The sequence below is a fragment of the Palaemon carinicauda genome, chromosome 27 (genome assembly GCF_036898095.1).
Source record: "Palaemon carinicauda isolate YSFRI2023 chromosome 27, ASM3689809v2, whole genome shotgun sequence".
Classification (NCBI taxonomy): domain Eukaryota; kingdom Metazoa; phylum Arthropoda; class Malacostraca; order Decapoda; family Palaemonidae; genus Palaemon; species Palaemon carinicauda.
Window position 1 is genome coordinate 83,158,751 of NC_090751.1, and position 22,767 is coordinate 83,181,517.

The window sequence follows — 22,767 nt, forward strand, 5'->3', positions numbered from 1 at the left end:
AAGAAGAAAAATACATTTCACAAACATTGCAATAAAAAAAATTTCTAAACTCAAAGAAAATTTATTTAAACAATAAAATCTTGAAAGAATGAACAAATCTTTCATGACAATCAACATAATAATGTTCCTAGGGTTACAATAAAATTGTTACATAGATAAATGCTATTACCTTGTCTCCATCGAGAGGACCACATTCAAGGGGACGGTCACCTTTTTTGTGAACATTAAAAGTTGCAATTACATACAGGTTGTCAGGAGAATCTAAGATAACATAATCAGTGTCGTGTTGCTTGCAAGCAGCGCAGTTGTCTAAGCAGGAGGATGGTAGAGTGTCCAGCCTAACTAAGCTTCCATTGTGGTATTCAGCCATGGCATTTGCAAATGTTAATCCGCTGTCTACATATCGTCCAACCTAAGGATGAGCAAAGAAAAAAGACCATAGAGACAATGGTGATAAAGTAATCCATTTCAATCATAATTCCTTATAGTAATCTTAATTTGTTTGATATAAATATGCTCATTTATCAAATATAACCAGTACATTTAAGCATTTTTAAGTCAAGTAAGACTATTGCTATGCATCATATACAAAAGTATAATCCCACCAGTAAATCTATAAAGGTATATTTAATATTTACCCACACATGAAGCCACATAAATGAATCATATGGACAGTTTAGACAACAGAAGAAAGAGCCTAAGATAGCACAAGGTTTAATGGAAGCAACAAAAATTAACAAATGAACAAAAAATAAACAAAACTAATTACAGTGAATAGCATGATTAACATTGTTACTTTAGAATATTATTGATTACAGTACTATCATTAGATGCTTGAAAAATCTTTTATACTAAAAATGGAAATAAAAACTTTAAAAAATTCAATCAAATCTTTTACAGTCTTAAGAAAGCTGAAAATACAAAAACGCAAGTTTGCAATAAACATCAATCTCTAGTTTTCCAACCAAAATGAGGATGATGCTCAGTAGATAAAATACCAAACTGCAAACAATGCATGAATTTATAAATACTTGCCTTTTCATATTTCTTTTCAGTCCCTCTTGCAGTTTTAACTTGTCTGAGATTGTAGACCTCCAGAGGGGCATTTCCGTGAAAATTCTCAGTAAACTGGAAATATTCCGATGGTTTATCCACTCGAGAAACTTCAGTATTTCTGAGAAACTCATTAAGTACAGTTCTTTGACGCCATCTAAGAAATAAAGGCAACAAGAAATGCAGGGGTTACATTAGGTTATATCATAATCATCTACAGTTCCTGCTACATTATATGCTTTTGGGTTTGTAAAAAGAGATTAACAAAATATCTTAAAAAGGTTTTGTGGCAAGCAAAATATGCATTAAAAAGTACAGTTCAAATATCCTGCTCTTTTTGCTATCCTAACAAAACTCAAAGTATGATTATAAGTAGGTCAAGGACAGTGGCTCCTCAACATCCGGATCTCAGCATTGATAATGTTTCTTTAACTTTGTATGACTCTTAAAATTTTAGGTGTGATATTCGAAAGCAAATTTACTTTTGAGAAACACATTAGACCTGTGTCTTCTTCAATTGCACAAAAGACTGGCTTATTGAGAAAGTCTTTTAAGATTTTCGGTGATCAATCTATTCTGAAGAAGTGTTTTAATTCTTTCATTCTACGTTGTTTCAAGTATTGTTCTCCTGTCTGGTCTTCAGTTGCTGATTCTCATCTTAATTTGCTGGACGGGAACTTACGGTCTATTAAATTTCTTATTCCTGATCTAGATATTAATCTTTGGCACCATTGTTCAATTAGTTCATTATGCATGTTGCATAAGATTTTTCATAATTCTGACCATCCTTTACATTCAGATCTTCCTGGACAGTTCCATCCTGATCGTAATACTAGGCATGCAGTTAATTCTCATAGTCAGGCCTTCTCCATCATGAGGCTCAATACTACACAGTATTCTAGAAGTTTTATTCTAGCTGTGACCAAGTTGTAGAATGATCTTCCTAATCGGGTAATTGAATCAGTAGAACTTGAAACGTTCAAAGTTGCAGCAAATGTTTTTATGCTAAACAGGCGGACATAAATCTTTTTATAGTTATATATGAATTATCTGTTTTAATGTTGTTAATTTTTTTTAGAATATTTTACTTAAATTTTTCATTACTTCTTATATTGTTAATTTATTTCCTTGTTTCCTTTCCTCACTGGGCTATTTTTCCCTGTTGGAACCCTTGGGCTTATAGCATCTTGCTTTTCCAACTAGGGTTGGAGCTTGGCTAGTAGTAATAATAATAACAATAATATTATCATTACTATTATCATCACTACTAATACTTTCATTACCATTATCATTATTCTTTTTATTATGAAATAGTTTAAGTAGACCACCAAGTTTAAAATCTCAAGCATCATAAGACAAGTAAGAAAAAAGTTTGCATCTAAAGTACTGCAACTAACAAAAATATAACATCAAATGAAATCATTTTTCTTTTCTCTATGCATTAAAAACCTTGGTGTATTACAACAAATCAATATGGTTGGAAATCAAAAGAAATAGCGCAAAGCTTGACAGTACTGTAATTTACCTTCCTGTCTCCAGTTGTAATCTAGGAACTAATTTGAAGATTTCTTTATAGGTTCACAGCAATAAATGTTCTGCTGCTCACTTGCTCAAACAGATGCCCATTAGACTAAGTTTTTAAATGTTTATTATCAAGATTAATAGAATTACCACTATGGTTTTACTGTCATAAGATCAGAGAAGAAATTTTTTTTTTATCAAATATTAAAATCTCTTGCCCAGAGTTCATATAGCCCTTTTGGCTGTTTTATCCTTCTGGGAGAAATACCTATAATCTATCCTGTTCTAAAAGTTGACTATACTTCATTATCTTATGTGTTTTTTTTAATGAAATAAGCCAATAAGCATTTCATTACGGCATTCCTAACAATTCTCTTCTTTATTTCTGTTCTGGTCACTGTCCCAAGTGTGTTACCGTACTTATAGTATCTAAACTTTGATGCCTCTAATCTCTATAAAGAGATAAGGCTCCTCTCTATGATCTGAATTTCAAAGCATAAAGGGGGCCCTTCGATCATTACGTATGGAGTAAATGGAAAAAACCTGTGAATGAAAATGTAATAAATTTGGTTTCTCTAAAAATAATTTTCTATTGAGAAAGTGCATATGTTCCATTTGACATTTGTTAGATTCTTCCAACATTATTTTAAGACGAAAAAATAGATATCTACTATGAAAAGGGGCTTCCCCTGATAAGAGCATCTCATGCTTGTTGCACCTAAGAAATTAAACTTTTTACTATTTTGTTGCTCGAACTTGCTGAGATCGGTTAAAAAATCCCAACTGAATATTTTGTGAGCACAAATTTCTTATGCTATACTGGATTTATGAATTTGGGTTATATAGCCACGTTCTGGAGCCTTGGAGGCAATCCAGCACCCAAGTGTAATTTGGGAAAAACCAAGAAGTTACACTATGAAGCAAAAGTTTAAAATTGTAAGACATCAAGAAGGAAAAAGGGAAGTGGGATTGGAGGTATGGTAGAAGGTATAAAGCATGGGCAATTACAGGGAAAAAGGAACAGTGCAAAGGTACTTAAGTAAGGCCCACAGTACACCGTGTGTTGCACTGATGGCACTATCCCCTTACAGAGATTAAAAATGTTAAGGTCTTCACTACAGGGAACATGAACAAGAGACCTTAATAATTCCCTATGAAAGAGATGGGGATATAAGTACAAATACTTACATTTAACAGGAATAAGGTTCTCTTTCTAAACGTAAGCTAATAATCAGAGATACTCTACCAAAGCAATATTAAAAAAAAACTTTATAAATGATCAGATCAAGTTTGAAAACTTACTTGGCTAAACCAGGGCAAACCTTCCCTTCAGCATGGGGACACAGATGTTCTAGAAGTTGTGTGAGAGCAGCACCAAATGAGAATACAGCCTGAATCACTCTCGGGGTAGAAGGTACCGAGACATAAGGTATTATAGGGAGAGGACCCGCCCTTGAGGCACAAGAAGCCCCAATACATCCAAATTGCTGTAAAATATGGAGAAAATTTATCAGCATTTTCATTCAAAAAAAAATTATGCAAACATGTTAAATTGTAATGAGACTAGTAAAATGACAAATTTGGAGATAATTTGTATTTTTTCCTAACTAATACAAACCTGGAGTTATTTATTTTGATTATCTTTCGGCAAAGCTGGAAGGTAGCCCAAATAAATAATGGAAGGTTTGTTAGTACGGGAACAAATAAAATCTTCATAAGAATTTCCAATATTGAGAAAGTATTAAATTGAATAATCTAATCATCAGTAAAAATCCCCATATCATAACAGTCTTAAGACATAAAAATAACTAATGAAAGTTTTATTCACAGTTGCAGATAAATGATTACAAGAAATATTACTGATTCTATAAGTAATTCATCAAGGTCAGTACCTGTTTCCAATACTGTCTGAACCATGGATTATGAGTATTCTTCTCAGGATTCATTAGTCGATAATAAGCAATAAAATCTCTCACATCCTGCTGTCCATCTTTCAGCACTAAAGCTCCGCCAAGATCTGCACTAAATTTACTGAACTGAAATTGAATAAAAGTAACAGGGAATTGGTAAGTAGAATTGATAAAGGAAAAAATGTCCATGCTACACTGGATTTAGAACCAAATTGAAAATTAAAACCTAGTTTGTTCTTCAAAATACTTTTTAAAGTTACGTGAAAATTCAAGTGATAATTAATTGCTGATTTTTTATATAAACTCTTGTACTTTACAACACAGATAAGAAGCAAATCAATATGAAATGAAGACTAGCACAGAATTTGAATTTGACATTGTGATTGCTTTATCTTTTTAATAAAAAAAATCACTTTCCAAATTCACCCAAGTCATATCTATAGAAGTTATTTTATCCAAATTCCGTAATATATTGTTTTCTGAAATACTGTATATTTACTCCATGTAAAACGGACATTCTTTAAGATGAGCAAGAATACAAATACAGACTTACTTTTTCTTGATGGTCACCCCAGGTAGCTGTACCTATGAAAATGATTTGATGTTTCAAGAGCCTATTTAATCTCACAGCTTTCTGAACAGCTGTTAACATTACTTCCATGTCTTCCAGTGTCAGAAAAAGTAATACTGCTCTAGCTCCTTGAACGGCTTTCTCTGTTAACTGCTCAACAATCTGTAAAGCATTCTATTATTAACCATAATTGTACATGAAATGATAGTAACAAGTGGTGGTGCTACTACTCTTTCAATTATGCTTCCAAATATTTTCTGAATTTTCATGATCTCAAAATTCAGAAAATTATCAACAAGTTGTTTTGACTTCAGTTTTAACGAATCAGAATTAATATTATAAATAACCTTGTAGACAAATTTTGGAAGGCTACACTTAGTACAAATAGAGTTTTGAGTATCCCGTCAGTTCCCCTTCATTGTGAGAATAAGCTGAGGATTCATTGCACAGTTAAAAAGTAAAATTCTTATCTTAAGGCTGTAATGGTCCTTCTAAAAATACTCTTTTATATTTTCATAATTTCATGGCAAATTCTATCTTAAATGGCACACAAAACAAAGCAATATATATATATATATATATATATATATATATATATATATATATATATATATATATATACATATATATATATATGTATATATATATACACACATATATATATTGAGTATATATGTATATATGTATATAAATATATATATATATATATATATATATATATATATATATATATATATATATATATATATATATATGCATGATTTCATTGGAGTTATCAACTATAAGTTCAATTAATCTTCCTTTAGTTCATACATGTTCTTCTTCTAGAAGAAACAGACTCAACAGCTTAATCTAAAGGAAATAAAATATATTCCCCTATGCTACAATGCTTCCACTTTTCTTGTCCCCATAGTCATATGTGTGGCTATCACCTCCATAGGGTGGCAACAAGGGCAACGCCTAGTTCTAGTAGGTAAATCTCATCTGGTAACCTACAAGATACACATCTACCCTGTTAGGGTCTCTCATTACTTTATTTGCTTTAGCTGTGTTTGGATTAGGATTTAAAGGTCTCCCTACTAGGTTTGTTAAAGCCAAGTTTTTTTTTTAGAATGCAAAGTTAAGAAACCAAGAGATGCATTGTCTGCCACGGCCATTGACGAGGTTTGAGAGTAGTGCTTTCTTTACTCTCAAAAGGAGATACAGGTTTATTTATGTGCATTATTTTAAAAATAGAGACAGGCACCTAATAATTAGAAGAGGATACGTAGTAACTTTTCAGTACAGAATGTCTAGATCTACCTAGGAAGCAGCCAGAGCCTCATCAGCAGAAGGTTGTTTACCTAGTGAAGTAGCAATTGCCAATTTAGATCTTGCTTTGTTAATTTAAGTGGATAACATGGAGGAAGAAGTGAAAATTGATGAGAGGGGAACTATCCTCCATGACACAGAATACATTAAAAAATTAGAAATTTTATGTCCGAGTGAGAAAACCTATTTAAGGGAAATAGTGTTAGAAATAGCATATCAAATAAGATTAAGTTAGGTGATGTCAAGGACCCTTCAGGCCAGGGAATTTCAGATCATTCTTCCAGGGTAATTACCAACTAGTCACATGTTATGAGTTGTTGAGAAGCTGTCAGAGGCTGGTGAAACCTGTAAGTCTCAAGACAAGAGTCCCGGACCTATTAATGTTCTGTAATGCATCAAGAGACGGGTAGGGAGCAAACTTTGAAGATTAGTACCTCAAGGGAGAATGGAAAGATGCAAGATGAGGATGTGAAAATATATGGTTAATATTCAAGACACTTGCATGCTCATGAAGCAGTGCAACCTCTGGTAGTGTAACCTAAATTCTGCGAAGCAAGACAAACTGAAATGCAAAAGGTGGCAAATGAAAAAAAGTAAATTTGTGTTAACTGTGTCGTCAATTATTGAACAGAAAAACTTTAGTTAAAATTACGATGATTTAAAATGAAAATATCTATGAAACTGTTGAGCAACCTACGTTATGCTATGGATATAGTACAAAACACTAAGTATCAAGAAATTACCATGTATAGGTGGATGATTTTACATAAGGCCGTTAACCTAGGCTTCGCAAAACCTTGGGATATCAATACACATCAACAAATTCATTGCTATATTTTATGATGGCACCAAATTCATACAAAAACCACAAAAAACATTACCAACTTCCAGCACAGAAAATCTATTCTATCTATATACCAAGGTACTTCCCCCAATTTTGGGGGGTAGCTGACATCAAACCAATGAAAAAAAAGAGGACCTATCCTCTCAACGCTCCTCCCAGCCTGACAAGGGACTCAACCGAGTTTGGCTGGTACTGCTAGGGTGCCACAGCCCACCATCTCCCATTATTCACCACAGATGAAGCTTCATAAGCTGAATCCCCTACTGCTGCTACCTCTGTGGTCATCCAAGGCGACCAGAGGAAGCAGCAGGGCCTACCGGAACTGTGTCACAATCACTCACCATTCATTCCTATTTCTAGCACGCTCTCTTGCCTCTCTCACATCTATCCTACTATCACCCAAAGCTTTCTTCACTCCATCCATCCACCCAAACCTTGGCCTTCCTCTTGTACTTCTCCCATCAACTCTTTGAATCAGTAAAAATTGCAAAGCACATGAATACCTTCACAAATAAAGAAATCAAAAGATAGAAGGATGAGTGAGAAGAATAAATAGTAGCATTTTTAACAATGGTCTACCTTTAAGGATTATAATTTTCATTGACACATGTCGCTTAGCATCTCAATAACCTGATTACATACCTGGTCTGCTAGGGTCTCAGTTATGTTAGGCTTGTTAAGTGTCACCATCTTGAGATCAAGAGCAATACAAATACGAGATGCTCGAGCTACAGTTCTGAAGGCTTCTGCCCCAGCCGCACTTTCTGGATCTCCGGATGACACAACTAAAGAGATGTATTCCCAACCAAGGAATCTCAACATCTGCAAAAAAAGTAGGAATTTTAAGAATAATGGCCTAATTCGAATTTTGCATATTTTTTTTGTCTTAGTGATGATGTCAAATTAACACCCAAAGAATTTAAATATTTTGAACATACCTTACAGTATTTGTATTTGGAAAATGTAAAATGACTAATTCCTTAGGTGACTATTATCTTCCAGAAATTTAACAATACAATAAAGCTATATAGGCTAAAAACATTCTACAATTTCAATCTCAATATTGATATATGGTATACCTGAACCATAGCTTCAGCTTCTTTGTTAACTGGTGGACTCATCTGCAATGCATATGGGTTGTGAGCCAGAGATGGACCCATGTTGACTGAAGTCACGTTGAGCGATGACAACAGCTCTCCAGTAACTCTTGCAGTTTCTGGACTGAGCGAAGTTACGAAGAGATGGATGTCGCTGATGTCAACGTTGACTCCAGGTAACAATCCTTTCACCAGACTTGTCATCTGATTCATTGTCCGAATCTGAGATTTTAAGTAAATTGTTATTTGAGGATCATTATAGGATACATCACTTCGATGACATTACATTTCAAAATGATTTTGCACAATTGAAAATTATACACTTTCTTAAATGATACTTATAACTAAAATTATTTTCATTTAAATAACTTTAGTAAATGTTTATCACAATTTGTGAAATCAGTAACATAAAAAAATTAAAAAATACTGACACTAGAACTGCAGGTATCTAGGACAAGAGCTCCTAAACTTGTAGATGGTAAAAGCTTTGGATGGCGATTGATGTGGTCAACTGCCCAAAGGAAAGCTTCTACTTCCTGCATGACCTCTCCATTAATCATGTCACTACAGTCAGATCCTGTAAACAACGAATTAAGGAAATATGAAACCTTAAAACATACAATTAATCCCTTTTTAATGCTGCTCCTACAAAAAATATTCATTTTGATTTTTTCCTTGAAATTATGAAAAGCAACATAACACTAAAAATAAATCATAAAAATAATTTGCATTGTTTCCTAGATATACAAACCTGAGTGCTTTTAAATATGGAATGTTTTCAGTGGAGTTGGAATGGTAATTGAAATTTTTAATGAGGTTGTTAAAGACAGGAGGTGAGCACGGATGGGTAGCCCCGTCCACTCTCCTGTCAAAGACTTTCCCTTTGGCTTAGGACTGAGATGGGTAGTCGAGGTGCGAAATTCAACTTTTAAAGGGCTTGGGTTTGTATTTCTATGAAAAATACTGATTACTTCTAATATTTATTTATTCCTGAGCGAATAAAACATTTTGTCTTTTTTAACATAAAGGGAAACCCGCTTATTAGTAGGTCCTCTAGAACTGATCCGATTGGTTCTTTTTCTTCCAAGAAATAGGTAAATCTCTTTGGTCCTGTACAGGATCAAGGATGATGACTCCAGCAGCTTCCTGTCAATCCATCATATTGATGAGTATGCTGATAAGGCCTGACCAGTACTAGGTTACATAGATGGTACTCAGACAATGAAGAAATCTTTCTCCTCCAAAGGGGAGACATTGTCTGGAATGAAATACTTAGTGTATGATGCCCAATTGTTCTGTATTCATTCCACAATCCTCCCCCTCATTAAGGGAGGATGAGGGAGAACTTCTTATTACAGACCCAGTCCAATAAGAATGATACTCAGAAATGAAGCTTACTAACATCAATGTCTGTTTCATTCCCAAATGAGAAAAGAAAGATGAAACTGAAGATCTAGTCATTCTACCCTTCAATCAGACTTCCATCAAAATGGTTATCATAAACAAGATGCTTTCTGTCCTGTATAGGAGTTGGGCTGGCTACTCAACACCACAGGGCCCCACTCCACCAACCCAGAAATATTGGCCAATGCAGATCTGAGCTCTCCCTGCTCTCAAAGCATGCTCCCCAAAGACCAAGACAGGGATGTATACCCATAAGCTTCAACAATCAGTGATCTCTATGGGGATAGTAAAGTGTTATATAATTTATTTAGCATTGCCAACAATGACACCAGAGAAGACTTTGCCTTTCCTCTTCAAGGAATATGCCCACCTTTGAATGGGAGGCCACTGTCAACATTCAGTACATGAGGATGATTACAAAAAAATCCTGTCCAATACAAAATGCAGAGTGAGTCTGGATCTACAGTCAGTTTTACCAATCCAGCATCCACCCTTCACTCAGATATAGAATATTGCTCCATTTAATCATTGAAACGAAGGTAAATAACCATTAAAACTAAAAAGAATTATAGAAAATGAAAACTTAGGTAGAACGTAATAGTACATCTTTAATCGTTGCATCCCAAGACAGAAGTGAATAGTCTTTGACAGGAGAGTGGGTGGGGTTACTCGCCCATACTCACCACCTGTCATTAACTACCTCATTAACAATTTTAACAGCCCTTCCAGGTCCACTAAAGATATTCCCTCTTTTAAATGAAGAAAGGTTTGTAAATGCATAGAAACACATGAACTTATAATTAATTAAATTTACCAGCTAAGTTCAGTTCAGATCACTTTTATGCTGAAACAAAAAGAAATTGCAATATCTTAATAGGATGAAATTTAATCTTTTATACATTGATAATAACTTGTGTTAATAAAATAAGAATGCCTGTAAGCAATTATAAAGGTATCCCCTATTTTGAATAAACAACTGGGGTTCTACTTATCTTCTTTTAACAATATGAATCTTTAGTAATTCTTGAATATCTTTACATTGTTAGGAAAGGCTTTCGATTTATGGCAACTGAGTTTCATACGGAGATTATGATCTTAATACTGTACCTACCATCTTGTGAAGGTAAATGAATGGGGAAAAGGCCAGCAATCACCACATGATCTGTAGAAGGCACAAGGATGTGTTTTTCTGCGACTGAAAAAGCTGCTGATGTTGTGAGATTCTCAACCTACCAACAGAAAACATACCAAATTATATTCTATTCTATTTGAATAATTACAATCATTCTTGAATTGCTATTACAAAACTTGGACTCTTAAATGCAATACATATTCTATTAACTGTGAAGCTATTCATAGTACAATTTAGTTAGGCAGCAATTTTAGGAGTCATTAACAAAATTCAATGACCAATGCAATTCCTAAGGAATACAAATAACATTCTTAAAATCTTTAAAACTAGTCTGGATGGAAAAAAACAGCATTACCTTTATTTCCTCATCTGTTGAATGGATGCATTGACTGCAAGATCTTCGTGGGCATTTCACTTCTTTAGGAATGAGTGTTGGGTTAGTCTCTCTCAAAGTTGAATTCTCCATAATGATGGCCTGGTGATAAGAGAGGCTTTTAAACACACCCAGTAAAGATTTCTAAAGGAAGATTCTTTCTCTAAATTATATACTGTACCACAAGACCTCAAACTACTGAAGCTCCATTTAATATATAAATTATGTACACTGTATTTGGATGTCTAATATTCATTTATTAATTGAGCTCTTCTTGTTCTGTAACGATACATATTCGGTACAAGTACAGTACTATTAAATATTCTTTTTAAAAGCTAAAATGTTTATTTTCATAAACTATGTTTACATTATTGGCATCAATAGATTTTCTAAAGAATCATAAAACTACGAGACACACTACAATGAAGATAGAGATTCATTATGATATAAATGATCCCTATTGTAAAGTATTTAATCAACACGACATTTCCAAGCTAAAAAGTACAATACTTTTTGTGTCCTTGTTTCATTTTGAGTTTGGTAATTTTATTGAGAGATAAAGAGTGTGTTGTAATAATGAAGACTGTCGTCATCGCAAGACTCCTTCTTTTCTTCTTGTAATTATGGTACCTCTCCAAGAAGTTAAGAGATGAATGGGACTCTAAAAAATAAGATAACTATTTGTGCTTACCTCATGTACTGTTACACTTTTATTTCCGGGGATGCCCATTATACGATACAGCCCTATGGCAGCTCCTGAAAGCTTCCCAGACTGATCAAATGCAGTTTTGCCTCCCTTTAGACTTGTAAGGCTTCGAGTACCAGGCCCGTCGTGGCGAAACCGCAATGGGGCTAAGTAGTCTCCCAGAAGCTCTTCTCGACTTATCTCTTGAAGGCGAGGACACACTCCAGGTCTGTTTGAGGTTATTAACGCATCATAGCATGTTTAATAAAAAGTATTTGAAAGGGGTTAAGGGAATTCAAAGACATCAATATGGCCAGCTAGTCATATATTTACAGGTTTATAAAATTTTGCCCTCATGATAAAAGTTAAGAAAAAATATGGTGTAAACATACATGTGGTAATGCTTGTACTGTAACAAAAGTATACAATCACAACAAACAACAAATACACTGAATTAATGAACAGGGCAACAATGCCTTGATAATTAATTAACTTAAGAAAGTGTGTGCATGTTTATAGCCTTACTTGTTTCGACACTTCAATCTCCAAGCATTTTTCATAGCTGTGAAAAACGTGAACAATCCATGAATAGCTGGAATAACAGATCTAGTCCTCGACAAGATGTCCAACTCGTCATCCCTCATGCGAAAGGAACGACACTCGGGAATCTTCAAAGACACTTCGTCAACTTCCTCATCTGGAGGTACGAAACTTGGAAGACGACAACCTTTGACTTGCTGCAAGTATCCTAAGACCCATTCGTTCTCTGCACTTGGCTAAAGAAAACAAATTTTTCTCTTCAAATATTGATTGTAATAATAACATTCAGGTTTTAAAAGAAACATTCAAAATTTACAACCTATATAATCCACCCTCCTTTTTTGTAGGTATTACATTTGGAAACACCTTCGTAGATAGTAAATTCTGTATACATGTAATGGACAACCCGCAATTTCATATTGTCCCTAAATTTTACAATGTCAAATGCTCCTATACTTATAGACTTTGTAAATATACAGTACTATCAAGCTCTGTAAACAATTTTAAATGTATGCAAATAACACAGTACAGCACTGGACTGTAATATAATAGCATTTTATGGCTTCCTGGGTTACCACTAAAAACTAAGGTCCTCTGATCCTTCAAATAATAAACCAAATGGCCATAGTATTCTTAGATGTAGGTTCTGCGGCATCTTTTACCAGAAAGGACTGTTTCTAGTGTAATTAAAGCCTTGCCTTTAATTGTAATTTTCTCTGGCTAGTAATGGTAACGTGTTCACCTAGCATTTGTATAACATCAGATCGATCCCAGTCCGAGAGCGTGAATTTAAGCTGGGGAGGCCACTGCTGTATTTGAACACCTTGCTCAGCTGGTGTTCTGGAAAGCATCTATTCTGGTGAAATCGGAAATGGAACTAAAACCAGACGTCTTTACCTTTACTTTGCATAACTTAGCTGGATTTATCATTTGTTGCTATTCCATCTGCAGAAGTCAATTCTCTGTAAATTTTCCTGCTTTTCATATTGTATTGCTTCTTTGACTTCTCTAGCCATTTCCTGTTTGCTGAAAAATGCTTTATTATTTCCTCTCCGGTACCTTCAATACTGTACTGTTACTTAAGAAGTCTTTATGAAGGCTCAAGGTTTCCTGCCATAACACCTGGGAATCATTACCAAGACTTTACATCATCATGTCCTTGAGCTCCATGTTTAAAGCCTCTTAGTTTTCACCAACACTTTAATGCACCACCAAGCTCACTTTAAAAGTGGAAAGGTCATTCGTTTAACCGTGTTCATAGAAACTAGCGATGCAAAAGGTTGAGTAATACAAACTGATACATGACAGCATGTTGGGATCTTGATGTTGGGTGCCACTGAAGACACTTTTGGCTAGTGATACATTCAAGCGTAAACCAAATGCCTGAGTTGGCTAGGTGGTGAGTAGGCAAATGGATGAATAGTGCATGATTTTATAATTTTGTCAAGCAATTTGCATCAGGTACAGAATAAATAAAGCTACAAGTACTGTAGATATTTTTCCACAAAAGTGCCTATTTGGTTGGTCATATATAAGTAAAGCTGTGGACGATGGACTGTAGTTATATTCATAAGACGGAACACCTCACAGTTACATACAAAGTTGTTTAATTAAATATTTTAATAAATAATTCAACTAAATAAAACAGGAATATTCATTAACAAAATTGAAAATGTCCTTGCACAGAAAGATGGAAAATAGAACTAGGAGGTATTCAAAACTATTTTTTTTTAAATTTTCCTTTGTGTAATCCAATGCCGTAACTTTGTACTTGTCTCTGTTATGCGTGTTACTGTATTTATCTTTATTTTACGTTAACTTCTAGTCTTTTATCTTATCTATGCTTGTAAACTTGTTTATTTTACGTTAAATTCTAGTCTTTTATCTTATCTATGCTTGTAAACTTGTTTGAAACTCATTCTCAAAAACCTGTAAAAAAAATTTCTACCTCCAAAGACTACTGCCGATCCAGGAAGCTTGAAATGAAGTGTCTCACCAACCAACAAATTCATATTTGTGCAACCATTACAAAAGTACTGAAACTGTTCATGTTACCAAAGTAATACATATATATGCAGCATGCAAATTATACAAACTACAATTTACTGTCTTCCCTGAAATTTTAAAATAATCATGAGAAAGCTCAACTTTTACACTCTTCATCAATATGAATTAGCCTTCCCTCATATCCTTGGCAATTATCTCTCTACAAGCATAAAAAATGATCACTCACTTGTGTCTCTACATCTTGGACAGTTTTCCAGTGCTCTTCAAATTCCTCTAGGGCTATAGGAGAGTTTGCCATAACCCAAATACCCTTTGTGAGTCTGGCAGATTCACGAACAAGGTCGAGATCATCGTCTGGAAGATCTGAAAATAGCCAAAACGTGTGGCGGCTCTTGGCACTCTCAGCTGCAATGGCTCTGATGATCTGTTCAGGTACAAAAAATATATAAAGTTATTTTGCAAAGTATTGTGATTATTTCTTAGAATCTTTTTACTGAATTTTTAATGCTATTACTGTTCTGTATTATTTTCCATTTGCATTAACTTTTATAGAACAAAGTAAACTAGCAAGATTCTCCTAAATAAAATGGCCAAATGCAGAAACATAAAGGATACTGAAAGAAGAAAAGAAGATATGTTCGATTGTAGAAATAAATATGTACAATTATTGGCAGCCCAAAAAATGTAAACAGTAACTAAATCATGTTTAGAAACATAGACTCTTAAAATGTTTCAAAATGGCCATTCATTGACAAACATTTGAGACTCAAAGAATTAATTTTGAATACTTTTTACTTTGAAACAAATATGAGCTAAATTAGACAACAAAGTATCCAAAAGCCAAACTTGACCCTATTTCATCTATTTCTCAATAACTTTTAAACTACCCTTTTCACAATACATATACAGAATACTTATGACAAATGAAACAAAATATGATATACTGTAAAGTAATTAATAGAAAAGAATGATGTAAGAATTGAAGGTGGCAATATAGATTTGATAATGGTCCAGGGTGTAACTGAAGTATTGGGGGGGGGGGTGAAACACTGTAATTACAGTAGAATCTTTCAAAATATTTTATTTTCCTATTACAAAACCTACACCTCTTGATATGGATGGGTGAAGAGAATGAATTTTGAGGACATAAGCAGGGAAACCGAAACATTCATTCCTTCATCCTTGCCAATCAACACTATAAAAAGTCCTTGTTAATGAGAACTATCAAGAAAAAAGAAATAAGAGGGGAAACAAATGAACTGTACAATTGAGTAGTATCATTATCTGAGAATACCAGGGAGGGTGTATGTTCAAGATTTAAATAAAAATATATAACATAACACATGTAGACTTAGACAAGAAAGAGATGAAGATGTGTGATACATTTGATAGTGAAGTTATATATCTGAAGGGAAAAATCAAGTAACAGCTCATGACAGAATTATAAGAAATGTAATCTGGAGATTACTGAGGATGCAAAGTTTAGAAATCAATCAAAAGAATTCCTAATGATTTTGAAAGGCAAATTAAACTTTTTTTGTGAATATTTGGATTGGCTTCAAATAAAGGAGTGTCATTTTCCATAGTTTCTTAATATTTCTATGGAAATTATGGCTTGACAAAATCTGAGATAAACAAAACGCTGTTAATATATGTGAAGTGTCTTACAGAAGATACAATACTAGATAGAATATTTAAATAGAAAGTTATAAGTTAATGCCAGGAGGCTACTCCATTACCTGTAGTAATTAGTAGCATTTCTTTATGGCATTATATGTGTCATCAAGATAGTTCCTTCCCCCGTGCCTTCTCATTTACCAAAACCACACTTATCAAAACTGGCTTCAACCTCACAAAAGTCCTCCAAAAAAGTCAAGCTGATGAATCCCCAAATGGTTCCATCACATCCTACACAAGTACAGTATCCAATCCAAATTGGTTTATACTTTTATGTATTCTCCCTCCGATTAAATACATCAACTAGTATGTGCATTCCATGTGCTTATGAGATAAGTAATAATTTTCATCTATATTAAAAATACTGCACTTTTCTTCCATTGCCTCCAATATTTCTCAACTTCCAATTTGGGTAGTCAGCTCTTAAAGAGAAAGTTAAGGGTATTTTTGGCATGCTGTGCTTGTAATGAGGCAAGTTATGGTGATGAATTTAACCCAAGTACCCGAAATATATTTTCACTACACTACAAGTTGTGAAAGTTAAGGGTATTTTTAGCATGCTGTACTCGTAATGGGGCGAGTTATGGTGATGAATTTAATCCAAGTACCCGAAATATATCTTCACTACACTGCAAGTTCTGCCCCATTATTTTCCTAAGGCTGTACACTAAATGTACCTGAGTAAGAGTTTGTCCAGTGGCTATTACTACAACTCCAGCAACTCGACCGTCATCCAAAGCCGACTTGACAGCATTACGATACACAAGTTCTACCTGGAAAACATTATGGTGGCGATGTCTTTCAGAACCATAGAAAAATATATAAAATATACATAAATATGTAAATACCAGAAATCTACAGTAATGTATTTAATCAACAAATACCTTACATGATAAAGAAGCTATTGGTGATGCTTAATAATATATAATAAGAGCTAAATTTACAAATAATCAAATTAATTTTGTATTGCATAATTATTTTTAATAAACAATACCTGAGAGGATTCTTCTCCTTCTGTTAAACTAACAGGTGATGCTAAAGGTACTTTGTCTGCCTTGCTCAGGCAAACGTTGTAAGCAGCTGCGGACTCGGTCACAACCTACGACATAAAAAGACTATGTTAGTTATTTTTCAGTACGGTACATAATGAAAAAAAATGCTCAATTACAATAGATACATAATAGGAATTAAAAAAGAAGTATAATAGAAACAAATTAAGATCTATTTTCCAGTACAGCAAATACAGTACACAATAGGAACTGCTCCATCATCTGCCCTCATTTGGACAATTTACCATTTAAAGCTTTAGTTTTTTTAAATGCAAATTCATAATTGTCAAAATCTTAAAAAATATTTTTACCTTTGCCACTGAGGTAGAGTACTCGTCTTCACTAAGAAGAAGTGAGGCTGCTTCCCATGACAAGTTACTGAGGAATGTCAATAAAGTCTGAAACATTAAAGCAAAAGTTAGGTTTTAGTATACAGTTCATGTTACATTAGTTGCTGACTTTTCATATCCGTTAATTCTTAACAATCTTAAAGACATTCAGTATCCTTCATCCCATTGAATATAATTTTGCAATAGGTAAGTCATACTGAATTTATAATACATACAGTAATCCTTATGAAACTGTATAACTTAGGTTGAAGTTCTCAAAGTCACGCATGACCATTTCAGAGATAAATTTTTAAAATATAAACAAAAATGCTAATAAGATCTTGAAATAAACTCCTTTCTTTGGAGGCAAATCTATTAAACAGCAATTTTATCTCCTGCATTCAAGAAATGTTCATGTACAGCAACCTAAACACCCAAAACAATGATAGAAATGAAGGTTAAATATGTCCCCTTCAAACAATCTAGATAATTTCAATGTGAGGAAATAAAATCAAAACTAATTCATCTCAGGAGGAACTTGAGAGTTACACGATTCTATATTAGACGCTCCCTCCCATGAGAGTTTAGATTAGAAGAAAGATAAAGCTGACATACTGTACATAAAAAGGAAGTGAGGAATGGAGAATAATGGAGAACTAAATCATCGACAAAAGCAAGACGTTAAAAAACTGCGAATATGAGAGATCTTAGACTAGAATACCACAAAAATATGGAAAGAAAGAAATATTGCTCCCCAGCAACAATAGCTATAGAAACTACATAAAGGAAATAAATGAGCAAATGAACATTGCCATACAGAGCAAAGGTTAAGAAAAGAAACTTTAAAAATGGAAAAAATGCTTTAGGTTGTAACTTACATACAGGACCGAGAGCTTATGATTATAATCTCACCAAGATAAGCAACTATAACCTATAATATCATGAACATATGAGATCACAAGCCTAAAGTTACAACTTCACTCACATAACAGACCAAAAATTTAATTTGATAATCTTGTCAAGAATCGTTAACATGAGTTTAAGGTTATAATCTTGCCAACATAAGGGACCACAAATCTAATGATTTAGAGGTTGGAAAGAGTAAGGATATTTAAAGAATTAATCCAGAGCATTGGATATGTGGGCATGATAAATTGAGCATTTTGGGATAAACGTTTAATAGACCATAAAAAAAGGCCTTTCCATATCGTACTAGAGATGTGAGACCATTTAGTGCAGTGTGAATTAAAGTTCCTCGTTAAACATACCATGGTATGTGAGTGAGACTAATAATGAGTGTAAAGAAATGAAAATTCATAACAATTAAAATAATGATAAGCTCCGTTCTGCCTTTGCCGTCACAATTTTTAATTATTAATATAATTATCATCCTTATGCAATCATTCAATTTTGCCAGTGAGACATTCATTTTTAATAATGTACAAATGTATCAAAACAGTATATAGTACAATACATACATAACTTGACAAATACTTGTTTACTCGCTTTCTTTCTATCTGTTTTACGTTAATTGTCCCATATTTTATCCCTATCTTTTCTCTTTAAAGATAGCTACTCTGTAATTCCCCCAAAACAACTAACTTAATTAATCAATTGAATTCAAACATCGATAATTCAAGTTTTCCATGGCTACACTCGAAAATACAAACAACAAACGGATACAGTATGTCAAACTTAAGGCTGTAAGTCCAAAAAATATATAAAGTATTCCATTGTCTTTCTAATTGAAGAAATATCTGACACTAACCTGTCCTCTCTCTGCAGCCGGTATTAGCTCATGGGCGGCCACATTTACTACTGGCACATGGTACTTCTGAAGTAGTGGAGAAAGACTTGGGTGTGTGGAAGCCACTCCTGTTAGGTCTACGATGCCAAGAGCCAGAAGTGTGTCGTTGCTCAACGGAGAACAAGCAGAAGGACCCTCTCTGACTACTGGAAACACCTCGCCTAAGCCAGCCACTGCACGCTCGCCATGACCACATGAATCGTATACATGTAAGCCTGAAAAAAAATAGCTGTCCTCAAAACTTACGAAAATCAGAAATTTGTCAAATATATGAACTTTAAAATCATATAGGTGACTGTGACTGCAACTTCGTTGTTAAATTAAATATGTATAAAATTCATTAATGTAATGTGATTGGATAACTTGACAAATCCCCCCTAATTCTAACTGTACAATCAGAATAAATAAGATCTTGTACCATAACTTTACATGCTGTGTCCTATTCATTATTAGAATCCCTACGGTTTTTGTATTGCAATTTCTATGAGTAGTTTCTTTTTTGATGAAATTACAAATAAAATTTCAATTTGCTTCCTTTCCATGGTAATGTCATGGCCACCTTATATAAAGATGAACAAATTGCAATTACAGTACCATCAAAGATGTTAAGAACAGATATAAGAAGCTTATTTCTAATTTTAAAAAGTATTGAAGAAAATTATATTTACCAAATTTAATTCCAGGAATAAAAGAATCTGTGAGAATCCTTGATCCAATTCCACCTCTGTCTTGGTTGGCACGATTGAGTGCCCATCGTAGGGCCTCGTATGCGTGGATGCCAGAATCTCGCCAGCCTCCACACCCGTACATGCCTTCTCCGGCATTCGATGCCCCTAGCACGACACCTGCAAAGAGAGTGTTAAATAGAATATTGATACAAATTCGAAGAAAATATATCCCTTATACTGATATAAAGATATGTTATTATTTTGATGCACACACACATATCCCTTTCCGAGAGGGGATACCTTAAACTTGTAAAAGGGTTTGCATATCGCCATGATCAAAGCTGTACTAGTAAGGGTCAGCCATACTAGGTTCGTTTGTTGTGAGCAGTCAGATGAAAAGTTCTCACCATCACCAATCCGCACTGGCCAACGTGGTGATGAAAACTAACTGACAAAATTCCAGACATGAATAAGGACGTCTGAGGCCTTTGTCCTTCATTGGACTAGAAATGGCATCATTTGTTATTATCGTGTGCCATGTATGTAGGTACGTTCACATACACACACACACACGTATATATATATATATATATATATATATATATATATATATATATATATATATATATATATATATATATATATATATATATATACAGTATATATATATATATATATATATATATATATATATATATATATATATATATATATATATATGTATATATGTGTGTGTGTGTGCGTGTGTGTACTTGGCAACTTTTATTTACAATCCCTCAATAGGGTCTTTGCAAGAAAGGCAAGAGCTCTCCATCAATAGCGCTAACTAAGAAGATAAATACTTTTGACATCAAGAATGATATTTGATAAACTGCCCCAATGGCCTTCTGAGAAGAAAGAGAAGAACTTTTCACTTTTCTCTGAATGAAATCTGACCGGTTTTTGCTCGAGTACTGGATGAACATGACTGCGCAGGATGCATATTATTGCCTGTAAACCAAAAGCCAGACACACGTAAACCATTCACAGGACGTTCGTCCCACCTCACTAATTTATGTAATTGTTTCAACTCGAATGTTCATTTTCCGGATAAAATTTTGGATTATGTGATGCAAGTTGAAACTAAACTGAATTTTTTTTTCCTCCTGCTGGCCCTAGAGCTTATTCTAGTTTGAGTTAAAATTGAGTCGTGACTATAGAAGTGAATGAACAAGGATAATAAAAAAGCACTTTAGATTTTAATCAATGGGACAGATGCTACTATAGAATATTTGCAAGGTTAATACTTCAGTATTTGTACTAACTTTTGTGTTACCAAAATTACTTTCACTAAGAGTTTTGTATCACTAATCGAGGTACGTGAAGACCTCCCTGAGCATATTCACTATAGCCAAGTAAAGATGATATTAGTATTGTGTAAAAAAAACATGCCTCATATAGAAATAAGCTACACTTGTGGTTATTCTAATGAGCTGATATGAAAGATCTAATGGCTATGCGTTACTTACTTACTTTAAAGGTTGTTTTTCTGGCTTTATCATACATATTAACCCTTGTGCCCTGTAGGAATTACATCATTCTTAAGTATTCATATCACAGTATATTCCGGGTTAAGGCAAACAATTCATGGTAAATATGAATAGAATTGGATTAAACTGACACCACTACTACCCAATAAGAATGGGTGAAATACTTTGTTTTATTTATAAATAACTGGTCATCTCCCTTCATCAAAATTCAATCTGTTTATCATTAGGAAGAATTGAACGTTTTTCAAATTCATTGAGGATTTGTGAAGGAATACGAGTTTCGAATAATTTCATCCTATTGAGAGATAATTATCTTCGTTCCCTCATTCATAGTTTCAGGCAGCGAGTGACCCTCATCAACCTCGGGTCATGAAACAGATTACTCTGCTAACAGTTCTCCACATGTAAAGTATTACACAGCGGCTAAATGAATGCAAATGTACTCTTTGGGAGGGCCAAAGACACGCGTCATTGCGTCACTGAGTGAATTAGAAGACTACTCAATAGAAATTTCGAAGCGGTTAACTCCCAGTCACTGACAGCAATATGAAATCATTTAAATTCATGTATCTTTCTGTTAAGCAGGTTTTTCATAGATCTAGTTTCTTAGTTTATCGGGTTTCTGTTAAGTTTATTCTACTTCAGCTATCTAAATTTGTTCCATTTTGCTTTTATTTCAAATCAATAACTTATTTAATTTCTTGCTTCTTTTCCGTACTAACCCACTGTCGCTTTTTTTTGAGTAAATGGTTTGTAATAATAATAATAATAATAATAATAATAATAATAATAATAATAATAATAATAATAATAATAATAATAATAATAATATAAACTTATGACACTGATTTTCCATGAACCGTAAATAAGATTATCAAGCATATTATGGTTTTACACAATTGCAAAGCTTGTTAATGAATACCATTAATGAGAGGATAAAACTGCTCGGCAAATACAAGGTGGACCAAAAGTAGGATTACAGTTAATAGTTTAGGGCTCCTGTAAATAAAGAAGAAAAACATTTTGTAACGTTTGTATTTAAAACAAAATATAATTTTTTTAAGACATGAGTAAGTAGCATAAAATAAGGATTCAGAATTATTTTTACAACCTATACGTAAAACGTTATTGTATAGGTGAAAAGAGATAATGAAGTAACTGCAATCCTACTTATGACCCACCCTGTATACGAAAGGAGAAAAATAACCAAAAAAGTCAATCATGTCTGAAAGTAGACGACCGGATTTTCTTACGTTCAAG

At 33.7% G+C, this 22,767-nt stretch overlaps 1 protein-coding gene across 3 annotated transcripts in view; it reads right to left on the reverse strand.

The window, feature by feature from the left end:
* LOC137620776 (uncharacterized) overlaps positions 1-22,767 on the reverse strand; it is a 218,990-nt gene that overhangs the window by 21,599 nt on the left and 174,624 nt on the right. For all 3 annotated transcript variants that reach the window (XM_068351201.1, XM_068351202.1, XM_068351203.1), the window contains exons 3-20: positions 19,979-20,155; positions 19,272-19,525; positions 17,486-17,572; positions 17,120-17,224; positions 16,803-16,898; positions 14,675-14,872; positions 12,427-12,677; positions 11,908-12,130; positions 11,199-11,318; positions 10,823-10,940; positions 8,739-8,884; positions 8,290-8,529; positions 7,853-8,032; positions 5,038-5,217; positions 4,467-4,610; positions 3,877-4,061; positions 1,036-1,210; positions 170-412 (exon numbers count right to left, since the gene is read on the reverse strand). In XM_068351201.1, coding sequence (XP_068207302.1) covers positions 170-412; positions 1,036-1,210; positions 3,877-4,061; positions 4,467-4,610; positions 5,038-5,217; positions 7,853-8,032; positions 8,290-8,529; positions 8,739-8,884; positions 10,823-10,940; positions 11,199-11,318; positions 11,908-12,130; positions 12,427-12,677; positions 14,675-14,872; positions 16,803-16,898; positions 17,120-17,224; positions 17,486-17,572; positions 19,272-19,525; positions 19,979-20,155 — 3,122 coding nt within the window. The remainder of the gene's footprint in view (positions 1-169; positions 413-1,035; positions 1,211-3,876; positions 4,062-4,466; positions 4,611-5,037; positions 5,218-7,852; positions 8,033-8,289; positions 8,530-8,738; positions 8,885-10,822; positions 10,941-11,198; positions 11,319-11,907; positions 12,131-12,426; positions 12,678-14,674; positions 14,873-16,802; positions 16,899-17,119; positions 17,225-17,485; positions 17,573-19,271; positions 19,526-19,978; positions 20,156-22,767) is intronic.